The 22,191-nt window shown below is 40.4% G+C and overlaps 1 protein-coding gene across 32 annotated transcripts in view; it reads right to left on the bottom strand.

Moving 5' to 3' along the window:
• TPK1 (thiamin pyrophosphokinase 1) overlaps nucleotides 1–22,191 on the bottom strand; it is a 329,004-nt gene that overhangs the window by 260,388 nt on the left and 46,425 nt on the right. For 14 of the 32 annotated variants that reach the window (XM_080580502.1, XM_080580517.1, XM_080580491.1 and 11 more), the window contains one exon: nucleotides 6,374–6,448. The exons of 15 other annotated variants lie outside the window; for them this stretch is intronic. In XM_080580502.1, coding sequence (XP_080436628.1) covers nucleotides 6,374–6,448 — 75 coding nt within the window. Of the gene's footprint in view, nucleotides 1–6,373; nucleotides 6,449–7,682; nucleotides 7,754–17,555; nucleotides 17,880–22,191 lie in introns of those variants that run through there. 3 more of the 32 variants (XM_080580490.1, XM_080580489.1, XM_080580510.1) reach the window with 2 other exon arrangements.

Here is a 22,191-nt window from a genome sequence, read left to right as displayed (position 1 = left end):
CAACGGTAAGAGTTACTGCTCCTCTCGATGCCTGCTGGAAACTGCAATAAAGCATACAAGTCCATGCGACATCCCAATCACCATTTTTATGAACATTCTCCTATTTATTAATAGAGGCTGCTCTAAATTCACTGAAGCTTTATGCCAGCTGCCAATTCTGGGCCTAGTACAAATTTGAGATATATTACAAGTTCAACAAGAAATGAAAATAAAAGGTGAGAAAAAAGTTCAGCATATGCCAACAAGGCAAGTTCATTGCTGACAGGTAAGAGGGCAAGTGAATGGTGGTTCGTACCAGTAATTCCAGATGTTTAGTTCAATCACTAAAGACAATGGAGGAAAAGGTATCAATCATGGAGAAGAAAAAATGTTACCAGGGAAAATAAGGTTATTTCCCTCTTGTTAAACTCCAGGACCCTGTTCTTTGCTCTGAGACATTCAAGCTGTTCTAACTGATCTGTTACCTTTCGCTCGGTGTATTTGCCTGAGCTTTGCTTTGCCGTTTGTATTTACATTTATATACGCAGCTTTTGGACCTCAACAGAAGACACTCAAAATATCAGTCACCAATTATATTGAAGACAAAAGCAACATAAAATGAATGGAAGCATGAGGCATTTAAAGACAGATGACTGAAATTCATGATACAAATTAACACCTTTCCTTACTTGATTCCTCAGGAAGTATTTTGTAATCTGCAGCCACCTCCAGGTGCTAACAATTCATTCATTAGCAGCATTTTCACCAAACAGTAGGCTGAATTTGACAGGAAAGTTTCCTCACAGTCAAGATACTATTTAAAATCCAGTATCTTTTACAACAATCGAAGTTGCTAGAGATGGAAATTTGAAGAAACAAAGCCAAAAAACACCCACCTCGATTTATGGATAGCACTCACAATAGATTTAGTGTAAGAAAATACTATTTAAGTGAAGACAGTCTAAAACAAGTTCAGATTTGGGTATATTGCACTGCTGCTGTAGAAGTCTGCTTTCTGCTATCTCAATATACAGATCCCCAAAAATAAAGAGCTGAAATCTCTATGGTGAACAACAAGCTTTTTATCTTGCTGGACTTCCTCCACATTCATACATTAAGCCTACAGAGAAATAACTGGTAGGGCAGCTGAGTAAGGAGACATAGCTAGACTCCAAATTCCTTAAGGAATGGTCCATGAAAGAGACTATTTAGGGAAGAAGTCATAATTGACAGACATTTTTGCAGCCCAGTCTCATAGATTTTAAAAAAGAAAGGACTGATACAATCATGTCTCCTTACTGTCTGCTTATCCAACTTTACACATCCCACAAGTCAGTATTCAGTTAGCCCACTCCAAAAGGATGTTGGTAGTTTATTCTAGTACATCAGTCAGGGTCATTTTTAAATGAATGCTTGATATTCTGTTTGATTTAAAGCTTTCCTGGACAACCTTTATTTGCAGAATACTTCTGAGAAAGATACAGTGACTAATGTGTCACAACCATTTCAGAGATTGAAAAATGCCCATGGACATGTTTCCTTACCATAATGTATAAGTGTAATAGCCTTCCTCTTCAGCTAAGCGGGACTGGATTAGCCAATATTTTAATTCTGCAGCTGTGTTTATCAGTAAGCACTTGGATGCAAGAATACTCTGCTAGAAGTTAAATGGAACCTATGGAAAAAACCTATTGTAATATGTCTTTCTCCAGTAGTATATCTGAAGATGTTATTTAACAGCACCTTGACATTTCCAGAAATACAGCATGGATGGGAACTTCATCAGATTGCTGTAGAACATTGTCATATTACTCCAATTCTTAAAATAATTTTATTTTTCAGAGCATAACTTCCTGCTCTTTATAACTGGCTGTCAATATTTCAAGAACAAAAAGTACTCTACGATGTAGAGCCACTTAGCATGCTACCATCAAGCGAGGACATGCAGACAATTCTGGATCGTTTGAGTATTATAGCTTTTAAGGGAAATGTTTTCAGAAACAAGAAACAATTTTCAGATCCTGATCATGAGACAATTTTACCCAGGTGATTTCTTAGCATTGCAATAATTTTGCCCCTTTCCTAATACTTTACTATGGAGACGATAAATAAATAAATAAATAAATAAAAATACAGAAGCACTTGCAATCGCTAGACATTGTTGAAATTCTTGGCATAAATCACACAATATCCTGAGTTGGAATGGACCTACAAGGATCATCAAGTCCAACTCCTGGGTCCCCAAAGGACCACCCAAAAAATCAGACCGTGTGTCTGAGAGTGTTGTCCAAACACTTCTTGATCTCCAGCAGGCTCGGTGCTGTGACCACTGCGCCCCGGGGAGCCTGTCCCAGTGCCCGACCACCCTCTGGGTGCAGAACCTTTCCCTAACACCCCGCCTGACCCTCCCCTGTCCCAGCTCCATGCCGTTCCCTCGGGTCCTGTCGCTGTCCCCAGAGAGCAGAGCTCAGCGCCTGCCCCTCCGCTCCCCTCGTGAGGGAGCTGCAGGCCGCCATGAGGCCTCCCCTTGGCCTGCTCTGCTCTGGGCTGAGCAAACCAAGGAACCTCAGCTGCTCCTCATACATCTTGCCCTCTAGGCTCCTCACCATCTTCATAGCTCTCCTTTGGGCACTCTCTAATAGTTTTATGTCATTTTTATACTGTGGCACCCAAAACTGCACACAGTACTCGAGGTGAGGCTGCACCAGTGCACAGCAGAAAGGGACAATCCCTTCCCTCAACTGGTGAGCAACGCTGTGCTAATGCACCCCAGGACATGTTTGGCCCTTCTGGCTGCCAGGGCATGCTGTTGACTCATATTCAACTAGCTATCCACCAGAATCCCCAGACCCTTTTCCGCCAAGCTGCTCTCCAGCCTCTCATCCCTGAGTCTGTACGTATAGCCAGTGCAGCCCCTTCCAAGGTGCAGAATCTGGCACTTGCACCTTCATTGAACTACCAATAAATAACAAGTATGTAAGTGAATTTTTTATTAAAGATTTTAAAGAGCAGATTCAAAAATCTCAGGAATTTTCATTTACTCTTCATAAAGCTTCCTTTTTTTTTTTTTTTCAGCCACTAAAACATGGGCTTCCTTATTTTTCAAACTTATTAAAGAGAGAGTTTCAGACATTCAACTCACAGTAATTTCTTTCAACTCACAGTAATTTCTGTTAAAGATATATTTACATTTGAAAGCACTTACAACGTAGTACTGCAGACTAATGTATGTTCAAAATTTTTCCCTGGCCATTTCTGGGGAGAAACAGGAATCAAACCAGGAGTTACAAACATCATTGAAATACAAACAGAAATGTATGATACGTTATAAGGTTAAGGTAAGGCCCCACTGAACCAGGTATTCCTTATAGGAACCTCCTAAACACAAAAAATGTGCAGCTCTGAGAAAAGCAGTGGCCAGACTCTTCCACATATTTTCCACAACTAGGATAAGGACTCCGAAGAAAGCTGTACCACTTCCACTGGTAAAAATAGCTACAGTAAGAGCTATATTCAGAGAACTTTTGATGGATTTGAATGACGTTCCCAGCCTTGTGCTTACTCATAGTCTATTCTCAGTTCTCTGTATCCACCTCACCTTCCCATATTCAGTGTCTTCATATCAGCTTCACTTGTCATGAGTCTGTTTTCCTTCACCTGCTCCCCTTTAGCCACCTATTCTCTTCAATTTTTTTTTCAACTTGTTTTGTCCCTCCCTAGTACACCCAACATTTCATCGAACCACCAGCATTTTCTGCCATTTTACTCTATATTCTGATTTTGAATAACACCCTGCTCCAACGTTTCATCCTTTAGGACAGCACTATCTAAATCTAGATATTGCTGACTGTACCTAACACAAAGGGAACATCTAGCCTGGTTAACGACATTAATGAATATAATAAAAGAAAATCATGGAAATCTTCAGCTTACGGTACCTCACTATTGACTCTTTGCATGCTTGTATGGTAAGAGTTGTAAAAGCTGCTAAATGTCCCCTGTAAGCACGGAATTCAGATTTCAGTGTCCTTCCCAAAGCACAGGGAGGGAAGTTCATGCAAACTTGCACTGATCGAAATAGTTCTTTTCAAAGTATGTCAGTAAAAATAGATTTCATACAAGTCTGTAATAAACCAAAGGCTAATTAGCTGCAACCACTTTTTCTTGAGGTCAAGAGAAGTTACACCTGGGATGATTTTAGCCTAGAATAGCCACACTTATCAATGTGATTTTTTTTTAAACTGAGGACATATCACATCACACCTTCATTTTTACTTGATGCTAAAGTGACAGGTCTAATGAGACAAGTTATTTTGATAGAAGGACACAAGCTACTTGAAAATAACACTTCTGTCTCAGCATTCTGTACTCAGTATAACATCCAAGATTGCAGTAACTTTAAGAAGTTCGTCCATATTTTTTTTCCTTACACTTTTCTCTCCCTTTTTTCATGATTTGTGTAGCTGGCAATATTTTGTGGATCAACAGCCCTACTGTTTCCTTCTCATTACTCACAAACACTAGAATTTTTATGAGATATCAAGGAAGTACAGCTGGTGATCAGGCGCTGTTTCTGAGGATGTTTCATTCTTTCCAAAATTCTTTCAGTTCACGTACCAAAACCCCAGGGTCTCCTAGTCGTGAAACAGCTCTCTGCAGAGACTCTTTCAGGGCCAGGGTCCAGGAGCCACAAGATTGCTGATGCCTACAGCAGCCTATGAGGACTGTCAATCAGGTGTTACCAGAATCTTGTCCTGGATTCACAGCTAAGGTTTACTGAAGCTGAGATGTTTTGAAAAAAACACCATCTTCCTCTCTTGTTTTGCTTAGACAGAAAATATCCACCTATTTCTGGAGGTAACCTACCAGCACAAGTCCTATCAGCTTAAATAGGACTTCTGCTCCTAACTTGCACAGGCACTTTGAAAAAACTATCCGCAGCACCAGTAATTACTTTCACTGTAGTTATGCTCAGAGGACAGAAACCCACTGTGGTAGTCTCAAGCAAGACATTCTGTAGTCTACTCAATTTTATTCGACTTCTCATCCCAGTCCTTCACTGAAGCACTACAGCTAAGGGCCCATTAGTGTTACAGTAAGAAGCACTCCATGCCCCAAGAGTTACTCTGCAGAGATTTGATTGCAAGAGGAAAACTTAAAATTCCAAAGGACAGACAAAAAAGTCTGGTTTAACATAACAGAGCATAAAAGCAACGTACCTATCATACTACAGTACACTACATGCTGCCATTCTGTAACTGGTCTTGTTTGCTGTTTTCCAACCTCAACCCTCAGAACAGAGGAAAGCTGGGGTGAAATAAGAAGACAAATACCCTTCTTCTTTTCAGTATTTAATGCAGAATATGTACTTTCAGTGTATCTTTTTAAATGAAAAAATACTTAAAATCGCATCTAGAAAATATAGCAAATAGAGCTGACAGTCCTTCCACCGAGCACGGTCTGACACTGCAAGCTAAACAGAGCCCATTTGAGACACAATACTCATTCAGATGCTTTGAATCATCCCGTGCAAGTTTCCATTCTTTTTTATCTCCTGTGTCTAGATAGGCAACTATTTTAGGCTAGCTGGAATTAGGTGATATGAATACATTCTCCCTACTTTGTCTCTTACTCCAATTCCTTTTTAACTGTGCAGCTACCCCCTACTGGACCCCATGCCTATGGTGAAATGAACTAGTGCTATCTGCCCCAGTTAGTTACAAGGAATCTCTCTGCAAGGTTCCCAGCCTGGTAACAAGTTAGAGACATTTCCCGTGGTTTGTCACAAAGCTTCTGAAGGACTACATTTGTGCACTGGAGGAATTAATAGCTCCAAGCTTTTAAAGATTTATACATCTCCAAAAAATGTCAGTAAATTTGCAGCTATCGTACCAGAGCTGATTAGCACTGTGCATATTAAACAAAAGGGTAGTGAAATTTGATTTGCATATTTCTGACATACACACAAATTCCCACCACTTTCACAACATAATACCTACACGGTTCATTTTATTTTGATTAAAATTAACACATTTCACTGATGACCTTTAAAGGAATGCTTGCTCCCAGACTTTTAAATGCACCATTGATCTACTACACTTTGTCAGCAAAACAATGATCACTCCTAAGATGCTTCTCAAAAGCTAAAGAATCTTTCACAGATCAGTTCACAAAGTTCCCACTGACGTAAGCAATGCAGAGAAGCAGAATTTGCATAATCAGTTCACTTGCTGCATTCTGCAACAAGGGACATATTCTGCTGATTCGCACCCTCACCAGAAGGTTGCTCTAGTTAGAGGAAATTGCCACATAGCAATTCAACAGACTTGAAGTTCATTAGCCAGGTAGCAGCCAAGTAAATAAGCAAATGAAGATATATGTAAGTTATTATTACCTTTGCTCCACAGACAATGAAAATGACCTTTGTTGAAAGGCTGGTTCAGAATCAGAAGGCAAAACTTCAGGTTTCCTGTAAGATAAATGTTGACTCTTATTAGCAAGAATATTGATTTTTTTTGCTTTTTTTTCTTTTCTTTTGCCACATTTAATTTTAGTCCAGCTACCTCAGAGCAACTCCACTCATTTCATTGCTTCTCAGGTTTCATCGTTTTCAGATACAGAAGCAGCCAGAACTTAATTAGGCACCTTTTACTTGGTAGGGCTTTGCTAAAAAACTTTTCATTTATAAGAGACTGTTATCCACTGAAGGCCACCCTCAACAGGACCCCTCATCTATATAGCTCTCTCATTTAATCTCCTGCTTGTTGGTGCCAGCTGAATGCAGCATTTACTGATATTAGCTTTGCCATGGCCTCTGTTAACAGGGGAGGCTGTGGCTATCTCAGAATGAACTTGTCTCTAATCTAGGTTCAACAGTCCACTATCCCAGGGGATGCAGAACTCTTACTGACATCAGTGGCTTCTGTCCCTGTGTTATCGTATCATCTCGAAGCTTCAGTCACAGTACAGCCACTGCAGTAGTTGCTTTACAAACGCGGAACAAAAAGTCATATCCAAGGAGCTCAAAATCAAAGTTAGTCGAAGCAAATGTGTTCTTTAGCCTGTGTTATCGAGGTGATGCCACAGACTCACTGGATTTCACTGGAACTCACTGGATTTCCCAGCAAGCTGAACTGCTCCACTAGTCTGAATAGGCTGCTAAAGCACCCTGTCCTAGCAATATGTCCACTGTGAGGGATGAAAATAAATCTACAAATATAGGAGCCTTAAAATAAAAGGATTTAAGATACCGCACAATTTGGCTTCAAAGAGTAAATACATCCCCTGTCTTATTACAGTTGCTTGTACTGGGATTTGCATTACTTCACTTCTTAATTATCTTGGCTATCATATAGGAATATCAGTTTCCCCTGGAGCTTGATATCCTTAGGCAATCAGGTTAATGAAGTATTATTTGGTCATATGAAACTACTGTAATTGAAATAGACAGCCTCTGTAACTAGAAAGCCTTTCAGGCTTTTGAGTGGATCCAGTACAGCAGGAGGTAGAAAGGCTACAGGTGAAGCTGTGGCTGAAGCCATACAACATTACCAGGGAAAATACAGGTATTGAAACTCCTGAAGATGCGGGAATGTTTTGGGGTGAGAGTGGAAAGAGGACAATAGTTAAAATCATGAATGGCAGCCTGAATAGAGGATTAGGAGAACAGAGCACCCCTATTCCGTATCTCGCCTTTCAATCACCTTGGGCTTTTCCGCTGACCTCCGTTCCTTATCTGTATATGCACATATCTTATATGTCTCCGTTCCCTTATCTGTAAAACAGAAGTGATAGTATTGTCCCCCAGTAGTGTAGAGATACGGTACCGAAGACCTAGATAATTTTTACTCCTGTAAAAAGTCTGCAAGTTTACCATAGATACCTTCTGTGTGGTCCTTTTAAATACCTTCCCTCAAGTCATACACTTGCATCTTTGATGATATGGTCCACATTTCTATTTAATTCATGTACATATAGGGGAGTAAATTTACTTTGAAAAGATTGGAGGGGTCAGAGGACCAAGTAAACAAAGGAGAGTAAGAAAACCTTCTTTTTTGCTTAGTCTGAACAGTGTTGCCTTGCCCTTGAAGAGAAAGGTAAAAAACAATACATTCAAACTAAGTGCCAATTTCCAGCTGCCTCACAAAATGGGACCTCAGCAGCAGATCTCCTAATGATGGTTAAGTGAGAAAGGCTGCCAACTCCTTATATTAAACATAATCATCTAGTGGTGCCCTCCACTGAAAAGAGCCAGTGAACATTGCAGGTTCTTACAGTGATATGATAATACAAATAGACATGGATGCTATAAACGTGTTCCTGCTGTGAATCACAGAAGGCATTTCTCTGTCTGTTTTAAACCCTTAAGCCATATCAGCATATGGAAATGCATAAGATTTTAGCTTTTGTTGCTCATTAGGAGGACTCTTGCTATACATTAAGATATGTTTTTGAGGTCGGAGCCCTAGATGTAGGTGTCCGCAGTGAGACTTCAGAGGCTGATTTTCAGAGGCGACACTTCCAAGAGCCCAATGAAGCCCGTAAGGGCTGCTTCTTATTATTTGCTCAATGGTTGCAAAGAAGCAAAGAAGTAGATGCCTCCAGAGCATACAATTAGGAGAATTTTTTTTTCTTTTTCAGCAAAGTCATGGGTTGCAGTGGGGGAGAAATGTAAACTTTTTTCTTGTGCTTTTAGAAAAGGAAACATTCCAGTCATTTCAAACCTCTGCAATTAATGCATGATAGAATGCTATGGGTAATGCTACCAAAATGAACCTAAATGTCAGTATTTTAATGGTGCTCACTGAGTTAATATAAAGCTACATAAAGGGCTCAGTCCTTGGTAGATGTAAAACAGTAATAAAATTGGGCTGCAATAATTTACAACCATTGCCCTAGAAGCTATTAATAAGTTGGGACTTCTGATGGCAAAGACCACGTCAGTGGACAGAATATGCAGCATCCATCACTCTGAGAAAACCTGATGAGAGCTCACTTTGCCACTGCTCTCAGCACTCTAGTGGCTATTCATTTGAAAACAAATTTACTTCAAGGCCATTTATCTTTAAAACCCTTAACAAATTAGGAAGCATCTATCTCCTGGACTGTCTGCCCATCCATTTTTCACATAGATAATTAGCACCCTGACCCAACCATTAGCAAAATTGTGCTCTGTTTGGACTAATGGGAAAGAGAATTCTGTAAGCAAGATTTCAGCAGCAAAAATATCTTGTCCCCAGATATGGATATCTACACTGAAGAAGCTTTTGCTGGCTTTTCTTTTTCTTCCATTTTTAGTATAAATTTCTTTCATTATGTACTTTTCTTGCAGCTTTTGCCGACTGAGCAAATTCAGCCATCTGCAGCACAAGCAGAAAAGAATAAATTCCTCCACACAAAACCTCCAGTGTATTCTTGGTGTTTACATCAACACAGAGGATGAATGCAGCCAAGCACCACAATGTAAGTCCTCTCGTAGTGTCTGACCTGTGGAACTGGCCAGACGGTAATGACAAATTTTTACAGGACAGGACAGAAGGATGGCTGTAGGAAATTTCTACATGTATTCAGGGAACCAAATTTGTTCATCTCCATTCTTACCCACTTCTTGTCCTATTTACTGTTTTCAGTCTGACATGCATAACTCCTAGATGTACATATTAACAGGTGCATTAACAACTACATCAACGGCCAGCTATATGCAAAAATTGTGGTTAAGAAAAAAAAACATTCATCCATATTTTTGAGCAGACTTGGAAAACTCACAGTCTTTGGAAAAAGATGGAGCTTTTTAATCCCGCACAAACAGAGAGAACTACTTCCTTACTTTCTGCGGTTGCAAATCAACCAACATTTCCTTTGTGTCCCATGGGGACCGTCATTGAACAATCCCTTCCTTTCTGAAAACTGTTATTTCCCTTCTGCTTTCCAACTTCTCTTTAGCCACGTTCTTTGACTAAGCTTTGCTTAGAAAGGATTTTAATCAAAGGTGGAGTGAGCTTCTCTGTCAGCCTATGTAATGCCTTTATACCCCGTTTTAACTCAGAATAATTCTAGGATGGCTTAGAGCACACATTTTCTGTTCTAAAAGCCATCGTGGCTTCTCTGTCATATTATACTTATCTAGCTATTCTATAAATATTTGTAATATCATTATGCATTTTTTATTGATTTCCCCTTGTCATATGCCAGTCTTCAAGCTCTATGTCTGCCACAAAGCATATTCAAAAGGCATATATATTTTTAAATACAATCTTTTGTCTGGGAAACAATAACACAATATATGCCCCTTCTTTGTTTCCCTTCAGTGTTCAAATAATATCACTAGAAGCTATTCCACATACTGTGAGGCTTCTGGCTATTGAATTTTCAGAGGGAAAAAGGCTTTCATTACTTCAAACAGAGAAGCCTCTGGGAAAGACCACTGCTGTACTCATTCTTTGTGAAATGATGTAAGCAGTACCACACCACAGGGGGATTTCCTGTGCTCAGATACTGTCATGCCTCAAGGTGCTAGCGAAGTACGACTCCCAAGTCAGAACTTCAGCCACAGAAAGGACCTTCTGCTGAGCAATATTAGTTGTATTTTTGTATTTTACTGCCTGTCTGTAGAAGAGCCATTCCTTTCCTTTCCAATGGTCTGTCAAGAGTCTTCCACTAAGAGAGGCAGGTTTAGCACAGAGGAAGAAGAGGAGGCAGGTAGTATGAGGGATCAGGGATTTTACCACTAGTAAAGTAGTTTGTGAGTTTAAAGTATAAAGTTGAAAGTTGGAAGACAGTTACACATTTTCAGAAAATCTCTGCACTTGTAGAAATACATCTAGATATCGAAGATATTAATCAAGATCCTTGCAAAAGATACTGCAGAGATTTGGGCTACAGATATTTCTGATCACATACATGTGAGTCCAGAAATACAAGCTCCTGAGAGAAAAGCTCAGAATGATCCCTCTGAAAATTCCTTCCTGTATGGACAGTGCACAGACACTCACATTGCTGCTCTCGCACCAGTCAATTTTCCAGGATTAAATAAAAAAAAAAAAAAAGCAAGTGATTTGGTTTCCAGTACCATCAATCAGTAAGTTCCTGCCCCACAGATCCATTTTTTAAATCAATAGTCACTGCCTTCTTAAGTGTCAGAGCATGTGGGATGGGACATGGAATTTTTTCACAATTCCAAAATATCAACACTGACAAAAGACAGCTGAGGCTGTTCTCCATATGGCAGTTAAAGTTTCTTGTGCTGTAGAAGAATTAACATTGAAATTGTGATTCTAAGAGTACCAGAGAAGTTATATTTAGTGGGAGCATCTCATAACAAAACCTAAAAAAGCAGTTCCTGAAAACAGCAAACACAACAAAATAATGCTCACGCAAAACTGCAGTGAAGATAGATAAGGGTATTGCTACAGATAAGCAAAGCACAATTACTGAAGCAACCTGTTGATTTTTTTTTTTTAATGAGTATGTTAAACTCTTCTATTCAATTGAAATGCAGTCCACCAAATAATCAGAAATAATCAGTTTTTCACTTAAAGATTTTCTTAACATACTGTGTGGATTGAAAGACTTGGCACCTGCATGGTGCTAAAGGTTATTAAGTCAAAGAAAGGTTGGAATGGGTACTTCTTCTATTGGTGAAACAGATTTCACGATCACAGGACAATTAATAAGTCAGCTTATAAAGGTATTCATTACGACATAAGCAGAAACTAGCATACAATGGAATAAATTTCAGTAGGCAATTTTAGCAAACAAGTGGAAAAAAAGGTTTTAATATGGATATTCCTTAAATTAGAAACATAACTATTTAAAGAATACTACTCTACTGAAGTAACCCACATTCTTCTTTTTATGTAGGAAAAATCACTGATTACAACCAAAGTATTCTGGTTTTACATCCGTGAGAGAGAAAGGACCTTAGAATGGTATCTTCTGATGTCTCCAACGGCAGAAACTGATGGTAGAATTGAATACACCAAAAGGAAAAGTATTCTAACTGCCCACTGCAACCTCAGAAATCTTCTTAGTAAAACATTGTTCATTCTATTGCGTTAGTCTTAGAGCCACAATTAGCTGTTTCTTTAACACTGAAAAATGCTCAAAGTCATCAGCATATTTACTGTGGTCATAGTGGGCTACATAATCCAAAGACTGAAGCAGAGTTTCCACTAAATGAATGACAATGTGCTGCCTATTTTTTTTTTGACCTTGCGTTTATGAAAAAGCAAAGAGGTGCTCAGCACATACTCAGATGTTACCTAAATACAGAGAACTGGGAATTTTAGAACTAAGATAAAGGAGTTTGGGGAATCAGCAAGGAATATACATAATTTTCTGCCAAGGAAGCACCCGTCCCCGAGTGTTAATTCCAAAACTGAAACTCTGGGAAGAACTACTTGCTTGTTACTACAAATATTCTTGCTAGTTTATTTAAAGGAACTCTTGCTTTCAGAGTTTTTTTTTTTTTTTTTTTTAAATAGGAGCTACCACCCACTTCACAAACATACTCAACTGGAACAACGTCCCCATCAGAAATGAAATAAATGGCTATTAACAAAATAAATAAATAAATAAATAAATAAACTGAGACACTGAGGAGCAAAATCACATGAGAATGAGTTCCTTAGATGCTTGATGCTCTGAAGTCCTTTTTATTTATTTATTTATTTTTAAGCATTAAAAGAACAAAAAACACCAACCCTCTCGTTGCCTACCTAACATACAGGTCCAGTTCCTAATACACAGTTTACTGGCTGATGTGGGAATTGGTATCTAGAGTTCACTTCTGTCTCACAAGACAAGATTCTATCAACTGAGTTTCACTGGCAACTCAACGATTGTACACTATCTACACATATACTATATTAGCAAGTAGCATGGCATACTAAAATCAGTTCTATAGAGCAAAACTGGTGATGCTGAAAGTATGATATTCACACTACATGTTTTGGGAAGGAAAAGAGGGAGGAAGACTACTTCAGGTTTGGTCTAGTCTGGTCCTGTACAATAAATACGCATTAGCAGTAGGAGAGTAAGTTCTGAAGCATGTTTTTAATTTCATCCACAGGGAGATTAGTTTATATATACCAAAACCACTCGGCAATTTAAAGCAAAGCATAGTACACAGGCAGAAGACTTGCTTCAATAGAATATTCTTGATCCAAAATAAAATGCTATTGTAAACATACCAATAGTCACATGGCTTTTGGATTACCAAGGCTTTTTTTTTTTTTATAATGCCTTTATAATACGAAAATGACTAATGCCACAAGATCTGCTTAATTTTAATAAGCATTAGGTGTCTGTAATCTTATTTTCATCAGTATACTTACACTCAACTCTCACTTTTGATTGTTATAATTGACAGCCAACTAGACACTTCTATTTGTGGTTTAGCTGGGGGGAGAGGGAAGTTTATAGGAGGGTTTAACCCAAAAGTTCTTATTATTTGCATTACAAATTCCTTGAAAAACACAATGTCAGAACCTAAGATAACACTTTTAATGTAACCTCTCATAATAAAAACTCACTTCGCACTGAACAACTAATGCACGTTATATAAAAATGGTCCTCATTCTGCTGTTTTGCTGCTTGAACTAAGTTTCCCTCTTACCAATGCTTCTCTTCACCAGAAAAACCACTGCTCACCTGTGACATTGGGGAATCAAAAAAAAGATCATTTCAAACTTATGCATCCCAAATCAACACTCTGAAATATAAATGCTTAACGTAAAAGAAGTTTCACAGCAAATCTTGCTGAACTGCTACATTTAAAATGGAAAAACTTCTTTAAAGTCAGTCAGTAAAATCCAGTCCCTTCGCCTGTGCTCCTGCTAACAAGGTAGTTGTCAGCTTTAACTTGGAGAAACAGTTAAGCTTGGGCTATTGTGTTAATTATAGTTACTACTTACAAAACACCGCGTAGCTGCATTCTACCCTGCTGAATCCCCAGCCTCCAAACAAGCCATTTAATTTTCCTTGTAAGAGTGACAACACCAATAATAAACCAGAACAAATTATGCAAAAGGATCACAGACCTTACAAACGCATTCTAAGACTTACTGAATGAATAAATCAAATATGCATACCCAGCTGTTTTTCGTGCAAATGCAGTGTTACCACTGTCGATGCACTCCATTTTTTTTTTTAAATGTGAATTCTATTGATTTTTAAATATTTCACAGCTCTCCAATGTCAAGGCAAATTCCAGGAAGAAGGGTAGGAAGAAAGGATTTGTGCAAACGGTCCTACTGAAAAGCTAAAACATGGTAGTCTCCAGAGAGCACTCTACAAGAATTTGCATGGATGAATTCAAACCAACTAATTCTTCAGAATAAGTCACAAACACAGCCATACCTGTGGGACAAGCCACCTGTATTATTGATCACTGCTGCTCCTAAAAGAGCACCACACTTTGGAATGAAAACTTGTCAATTAACTCTGATGGCCCTCTGCAGATTGCGAGCGCTGCATTTTTCATATGATCAGTTGATGAGAAAGGACACCATTTTCACACAAACTCTCTAGTTCCCAGTTACATTTCTGAGTGCTTGGGACTTCTGCTTTTTGTGCATCAAATACCTCAGAATGAGATTATACATGAATTGTATCCTCAGAACAGTGTATTTAAATATATATCATAACAATCACGCTTCTTACTATTATATCCATTAAAACAATGCTTGTGCCAACTCTTGTCTGAAAACAAAACAAAATAATCATTTCAGGGATATAAGGACTTGCAAAGTACATAAACCCTAAGGCGGTCTTGGAGACATACACTGACATATACACCATTTGCTACTGCAAGGCCTTTGGCTTGGTTTATCACACCCCCTTGGTGCTCATCTCCAGAGATGTTACTGACTATCCGTCCATGATTCTGTGCTTTGTGCAAATAGGTCTGTCGTTTCATCCTTAGCACAAATACATTTAAAATTATCCAAAAACAACATTTTATTTTTAGCTGATATATGATCACCTGATCAGTTATACTCTTCCAGTTCTCCAGACTACCAGTTGGACTCGAATTGCCCAGCAAGAGCCAAAGGAAAGGATTTCTGCTATACAAACAGACAAATAAGGGTCTAGGCGATTAGTCCATTATATTTTACCCTCAGGTAAGGAAAAAATTCCAGCCAATTAAGGCTGAAGACACAACCAGGGAGTAGAATAGCAGGGCAACTTTCTGCAGAAGTGGAAAATTAGACCCCAAGAATCCACAGAATCTGACAGAACCTTTCACATTTCAGATAAACCTTAAGAAAAGAGATAAACCTTGCCACTAAGAAGGCCAATGGGATTCTTGCCTGCATTATGCATATTGGCAGCAGGTCAAGAGAGGTGATCTTTCCCCTCTACTTAGCAGTGGTGGTGCCACAGCTGGAGTAACGTGTCCAGTGGTGTGCACCCCAGTACAAGAGCCAACTGGACATACTGAAAAGAGTCCAACAGAGGGCTACCAAGATAACAAAGGGATTGGAGCACCCCTCCTGTGAGGAAAGGCTGAGAGAGTGGGAACTGTTCAGCCTGAAGAAGAGACTCAGGGGGGATCTTATGAATGACTATAAAAATCTGAAGGGAAGATGCAAAGACGATGAAGCCAGGCTCTTCTCAACAGTGTGCGCTGCCAGAACAAGAGGCCATGAGCACAAACTAGAACACAAGAGGTTCCATTTAAACATCAGCAAGAACTTCTTTACTGTGCAGACTGAGCACTGGCACAGGTTGCCCAGAGATGTTGTAGAGTCTGCCTCCTTGGGGTTACTAAACACCTGTCTGGACATGGGCCTGGGCAACCTGCTCAAAGTGGCCCTGCGTGAGCTGTGGGGGGTTGGACAAGATGGACTCCAGAGGTCCCTTCCAGCCTTAACTAGTCTGTGATTCTGTGAAGAGTGCAGGACTTTTGCTGCAACTGTCTTATATATGTGTGTGTATATATATATGAAAACAGTAATGTTTAGCTTTGTATTTCACAGACATCTTCTGAGATAGTACCTATTTTACCCCCTGTAAGGTTGATAACAGTGGGAAGCTCTTAAAAGACAAGAATTAGACATACAGGCTTGCTATAAAAATATTGATAGTGTTACGGTAAACTTGACTTTCTTGTTTAAAATTTCTAGGCACTGACCATTAGGAGGAATGGAGTTCAAATCTACATCTAAGTGAAAACGCAAACAGATGCAGAGAGAATCTATGAAATTTCCATTTTATCTTCAGGCTGAAAAACAACCATGCATTATTGTAAGACATTACCTTTTAACTTTTTTTCCCCTCAACAAAATATTAATATTTCTTCACTTTACATAAATTTTAGGAACCAGCAACTGCTTCGGTGCCCCCAGAATTACTACTTTTCAGTAAGTTCTAAGCTTATAAGAAAACCCAAGACAGTTGCTCACTTTCTAGCTGATCAATAATCCTGTCAAACTTAATGTCCTCCTTGTGCTTTCGAAACGCAGCATCACATTGTCTGCATACACCATACTTACAATACTTGTTATATGGCATGTTTCTATTTTTACAGATACAGCTCGGCATACAAGCTTCTCAGATGACTTGAGAACTTCAGCCACTATTGTTAGCTCAATGTGCACGCTAAGGGTAAGGTGACCCCAAGGAATAAGAAGGCACAGAAGGCAGATGCTGTTATTCAGTAGTCTCTTTTGGAAAGTTGGTACAAAGCACAATACCCTCAGCAAACACTCAGGACAACTTTGCTGACAGCATACCAACACCTTATCTTACCTATCTAAGGTATATCTTTAGGTATTTTCTATAGGAATAACAAAACTCAATAGATACTAATGATTTACATATTAGAGTGCTGAGCAAAGAGTTAAGATTCACACGAACACATTAAGTGCCTGACATCGTAGCGCTCAAACCCCCGGCTCTGCTGCCACCGAGCACTCCACTGACACTTCAGTTCTTGGTATTAACATTTTCTAGGCACATAAAGGTTTGATTTCTATCTGCACCAAGATGCACCTGAAGTTTAAGAGGCTGACACAACCGGATACCTTCTTTGATCTCAAAACACCGCTGCTATCCATGTTTCTCTACTGATCTCATTTGAAGGCCACGTTTGAAGTAGCTGTGCTCAGAGCATACCTAATAGATCTGGCTTCACAGCATCAACCATCTATTTTTTTTTAAAACTGGGAATGCGCTGTACCTTTTATCAGCAGGGATTAATAGCTGGAGCAGTCCCTCAGGAGGCGGATGACCCACATTCAGGTCCCTCCTCTGTCAGAGGGAATTGACATCCAAATCCCGCTTCAGTCAGGACAGCTTTTTCATCACCAGACATGATGTTATTCTAAGGGAAGCAGAACCTTCTCTCCCTGCTGCAAAAAGTTAATTATTGGAATTATTTTCATAAAAGAGTTCAACAGGAAGAGCATGTGGAAGCCCAATGCTGCAGTCCACTGACCTGGATACGGTTTGTTCTCCAAAGCTTATTTATCAAAACCTCCCTTTCACACCTTAAATGAATACTCATCATGGTATTACATAGTAAATACTTGAATAAATACTTCATCGTGGCATTAAAAGAACATTATACTTACCACTGTCTCCTTTGTAACATGTGGATTTTCTTTCAGAGAAAAGTATAACCTCTGGTTTGTAAAATATCTTTCAGGTGAGAAGAGTGCTTCTCTGACTATCCTCAGAAGATTCAGCACATGGAGTCACAAAAGAAGGAAACAGCAGCACAGCAAAAGATTTCTAAATCTAACAGAGTATGATTTTAGTTGTCTTTCTTCCCTCTCCACATGGTATTCCCATTGACAAATTGAGATGGATTCCTTCTTAGCACATTTTTTACTATTTGTATACACTAAATTCTCCCTCTGCCTCGCACACACAGTCTAACTATCATACTCAAGATTAGTACACTGTGGCTCAAAGTCCTGTGTGAATTTGCTGAATATTCCCAGGGTTAAACTCCACAATAGTTAAGCTCCAGAATACTGTTGTGGGTTCAGAGAGTAAGATTCCTTTTTCAGAAATGCAGAAATAGGGAAAAAGGCATTATGAAACCCCAGAAAGATTACGTTTCTACTCATTAAGTGAGTAAATACTTAAAAACAAAGTTCCCTTCTGCTTTACAGAAGGCTTCTGTGATTTTTACAAACCACAAGTGAATTCTGGCCAAACTCTATTTTGGTTAAGTTTATGAACTTGTGTTTTCCTATTTCCCTTTAGCCATTTCAATGAAATACAGCATCTCTTACTGTCTTGAATTCATGTGTACTAATCAAGCACTTATTGAAATGCACATACCATTCAACTAGGCATTAAACCAAGGTGGACTCTGGAATCAGTTGTTTTTCTGTATTCAAAAGGTTCTCCAAGTTTAAAAGAGTTACGTAAATTAAAAAGTGATTGCCAACCATCAATTATTTACTCCTCAGGAATTACTGGTAAAACTGATGAGAAAACTCCTATCAATTCCCAGGATTTTACCTTGTATGCTTTGATGAAAATTCACACTGAGACAGTACGTTCTGCAACACCTACAGTAGGTTCTTCAACCTGTTCTGACTGGATGACAGCCAGGATGTTAGTGCTCATAACCAGAGCCCCTTCTCAGTCTTGCAGTTTTCTCAAAGCAAATTATTCTCTACTTCAAAGGGAGCAGATCTGATGCAAGATCTGGAGTGCCATCCAGAAAATTCACAAGGCAGAAGGTGTTTTTGCAGCGGTCAGAAGTCAGGTGGTCCACCTGAGCCACAGTGGTGATGCTTGGAGGGCGCTCAGACCCCCAGAGGTTCTGGTGAAGAGTGGTGAGGAGCATAAAGTCTTCCATGATTACCCTGAGAGTCCTTCTAACAGATGTAAGAAGTAAAGGCAAGGAATGGAGCAGATTATCTTGAGGGTCATCACGCGGCACTTGCAGGGCAAGCAGGCGATCAGGCCCAGTCAGCATGGGTTTATGAAAGGCAGGTCCTGCTTGACGAACCTGATCTCCTTCTATGACAAAGTGACGCGCTTGGTGGATGAGGGAAAGGCTGTGGATGTGGTTTACCTTGACCTCAGTAAGGCTTTTGACACCGTTCCCCACAACATTCTCCTCAAGAAACTGGCTGCTCAGGGCTTGGACTGGCGTACGCTTCGCTGGGTTAGAAACTGGCTGGATAGCCGGGCCCAGAGAGTTGTGGTGAATGGAGTCAAATCTGGTTGGAGGCCGGTCACTAGTGGAGTCCCCCAGGGCTCGGTACTGGGGCCGGTCCTCTTTAATATCTTTATCGATGAACTGGATGAGGGCGTCCAGTGCACCCTCAGTAAGTTTGCGAACGACACCAAGTTAGGTGCATGTGTTGATCTGCTGAAGGGTAGGAAGGCTCTGCAGGAGGATCTGGATAGGCTGGACCGATGGGCTGAGGCCAACTGTATGAAGTTCAACAAGGCCAAGTGCCGGGTCCTGCACCTGGGGCACAACAACCCCAAGCAGCACTACAGGCTGGGAGATGAGTGGTTGGAAAGCTGCCTAGCAGAGAAGGACCTGGGAGTACTGGTTGATAGTCGGCTGAATATGAGCCAGCAGTGTGCTCAGGTGGCCAAGAAGGCCAACAGCATCCTGGCCTGTATAAGAAGCAGTGTGGCCAGCAGGTCTAGGGAAGTGATTGTGCCCCTGTATTCGGCTCTGGTGAGGCCGCACCTTGAGTACTGTGTTCAGTTTTGGGCCCCTCGCTACAGGAAGGACATGGACGTGCTCAAGCGAGTCCAGAGAAGGGCGACCAAGCTGGTGAGGGGTCTGGAGAACAAGTCTTACGAGGAGCGGCTGAGGGAGCTGGGATGGTTCAGCCTGGAGAAGAGGAGGCTCAGGGGCGACCTTATCGCTCTCTACAGTTACCTTAAAGGAGGCTGTAGAGAGGTGGGGGTTGGTCTGTTCTCCCACGTGCCTGGTGACAGGACGAGGGGCAATGGGCTAAAGTTGCGACGGGAGTTTTAGGTTGGATGTTAGGAAGTACTTCTTTACCGAAAGGGTTATTAAGCATTGGAACGGGCTGCCCAGGGAGGTGGTGGAGTCACCATCCCTGGAGGTCTTTAAAAGACGTTTAGATGTAGAGCTTAGCGATATGGTTTAGTGGAGTACTTAGTGTTAGGTCGGAGGTTGGACTCGATGATCTTGAGGTCTCTTCCAACCTAGAAATCTGTGATACTGTGATACTGTGACTGCAATTTACCAACAATCTTCACAAACATTTATCTTATGAAAGAATGTCTTTTTTTCATGAGCTTCATTTTAATACTGGTGTACACTTCATTGGATTAGAAACTGGATGGGTAGCCGGGCCCAAAGAGTCATGGTGAATGGAGTTAAATCCAGTTGGAGGCCAGTCACTAGTGGAGTCCCCCAGGGCTCAGTATTAGGGCCAGTTCTCTTTAACATCTTTATCAATGATCTGGATGAGGGGATCGAGTGCACCCTCAGTAAGTTTGCAGACGACACCAAGTTAGGTGTGTGTGTCGATCTGCTCAAGGGTAGGAAGGCTCTGCAGGAGAATCTGGATGGGCTGGACCGATGGGCTGAGGCCAAATGTATGAAGTTCAACAAGGCCAAGTGCCGGGTCCTGCACCTGGGGCACAACAACCCCAAGCAGAGCTACAGGCTGGGAGATGAGTGGCTGGAAAGCTGCCTGGCAGAGAAGGACCTGGGAGTACTGGTTGATAGTCGGCTGAATATGAGCCAGCAGTGTGCTCAGGTGGCCAAGAAGGCCAACAACATCCTGGCTTGTATAAGAAGCAATGTGGCCAGCAGGGCTAGGGGAGTGATTGTCCCCTTGTACTCGGCTCTGGTGAGGCCACACCTCGAGTACTGTGTTCAGTTTTGTGCCCCTCGCTACAAGAAGGACATGGAGGTGCTCGAGAGAGTCCAGAGAAGGGCAACGAAGCTGGTGAGGGGTCTGGAGAACAAGTCTTACGAGGAGCGGCTGAGGGAGCTGGGATGGTTCAGCCTGGAGAAGAGAAGGCTCAGGGGTGACCTTATCGCACTCTACAGGTACCTTAAAGGAGGCTGTAGAGAGGTGGGGGTGGTCTATTCTCCCACGTGCCTGGTGACAGGATGAGGGGCAATGGGCTAAAGTTGCACCGGGGGGGGGGTTAGGTTGGATATTAGGAAGAACTTCTTTACTGAAAGGGTTGTTAAGCATTGGAATAGGCTGCCCAGGGAAGTGGTTGAGTCACCATCCTTGGAGGTCTTTAAAAGATGTTTAGATTTAGAGCTTAGTGATACGGTTTAGTGGAGGACTTGTTAGTGTTAGGTCAGAGGTTGGACTGGGTGATCTTGGAGGTCTCTTCCAACCTAGGTGATTCTGTGATTCTGTAATATTTTGAAAATTAATTTGCTACCCAATGGGGGCAGCTGAATTCTGCTACCTGTTTTAGGACATTCTACATCCTATAACTTTAAATCTAATGCTTTTTTTTTTTTTTTTTAACAATACAAACAAAACACATTTAAGACATACTTCTATCTATTTTACAAATAGGTAAACCTACATCTAAAAAAAAATAAACTCAAACTAAAACAGAGATAAGGCAATGAAAATTGCATTATATTATCAGCCATGTAAGGAATTTTTATGTAACCTGTACTAGGTTCCTTTTCAGATTTTATTCTGTAATACGTTCTTGTGTTGCCTTCTGGCAGAAAAAAAAAAATAAGATCTAAAACCAAAGTTCTATGGACTGAAGAGGTCTGATAAGCTTTTTGGTGGGCTTACTAGAATCAGGAAGTGGCCAACATTTCCATTTTGGAATAAAATTACTTGATGATAAAGAAATAGATGTAGAATGCTGCCAGAATACTGATGATTCTTCCAGAAGTATAAAAAAATTATTTCATGTAGAATATCTAGCACTGTTCAACCTCCATCTAACTTTTAAACAAGATTGGGAAAACCCTTTGCAAGTAAATGGTTTGATGGCATTATTTGGATCACTTTGTAGTCTGGCATTATAGGATACCGTATCATGCGAATTCAGGCTCACAAGAAAGTAGGTCCACCACAGAACTCCTTTAAGTAGATTCCTTACACAAGCAGACTCACCAAATGAGTATGGTAATCTCTTACCATAAGATACCAGTCATCTAAATAACTTCTGGTAGGTTTAGTCACTCCACAGTCTATGCTAACTGCTTTTACTATAAGCAACTTGTGCTTTTTTATAGTCCCTTGTTTTGACATGCTGCAG

This window comes from Anser brachyrhynchus (assembly GCF_964034855.1).
Source record: "Anser brachyrhynchus genome assembly, chromosome: 2".
NCBI classification, from domain to species: domain Eukaryota; kingdom Metazoa; phylum Chordata; class Aves; order Anseriformes; family Anatidae; genus Anser; species Anser brachyrhynchus.
The sequence above is the reverse complement of the archived record's forward strand: the minus strand, read 5'-3'. Positions and strand labels throughout refer to the sequence as shown.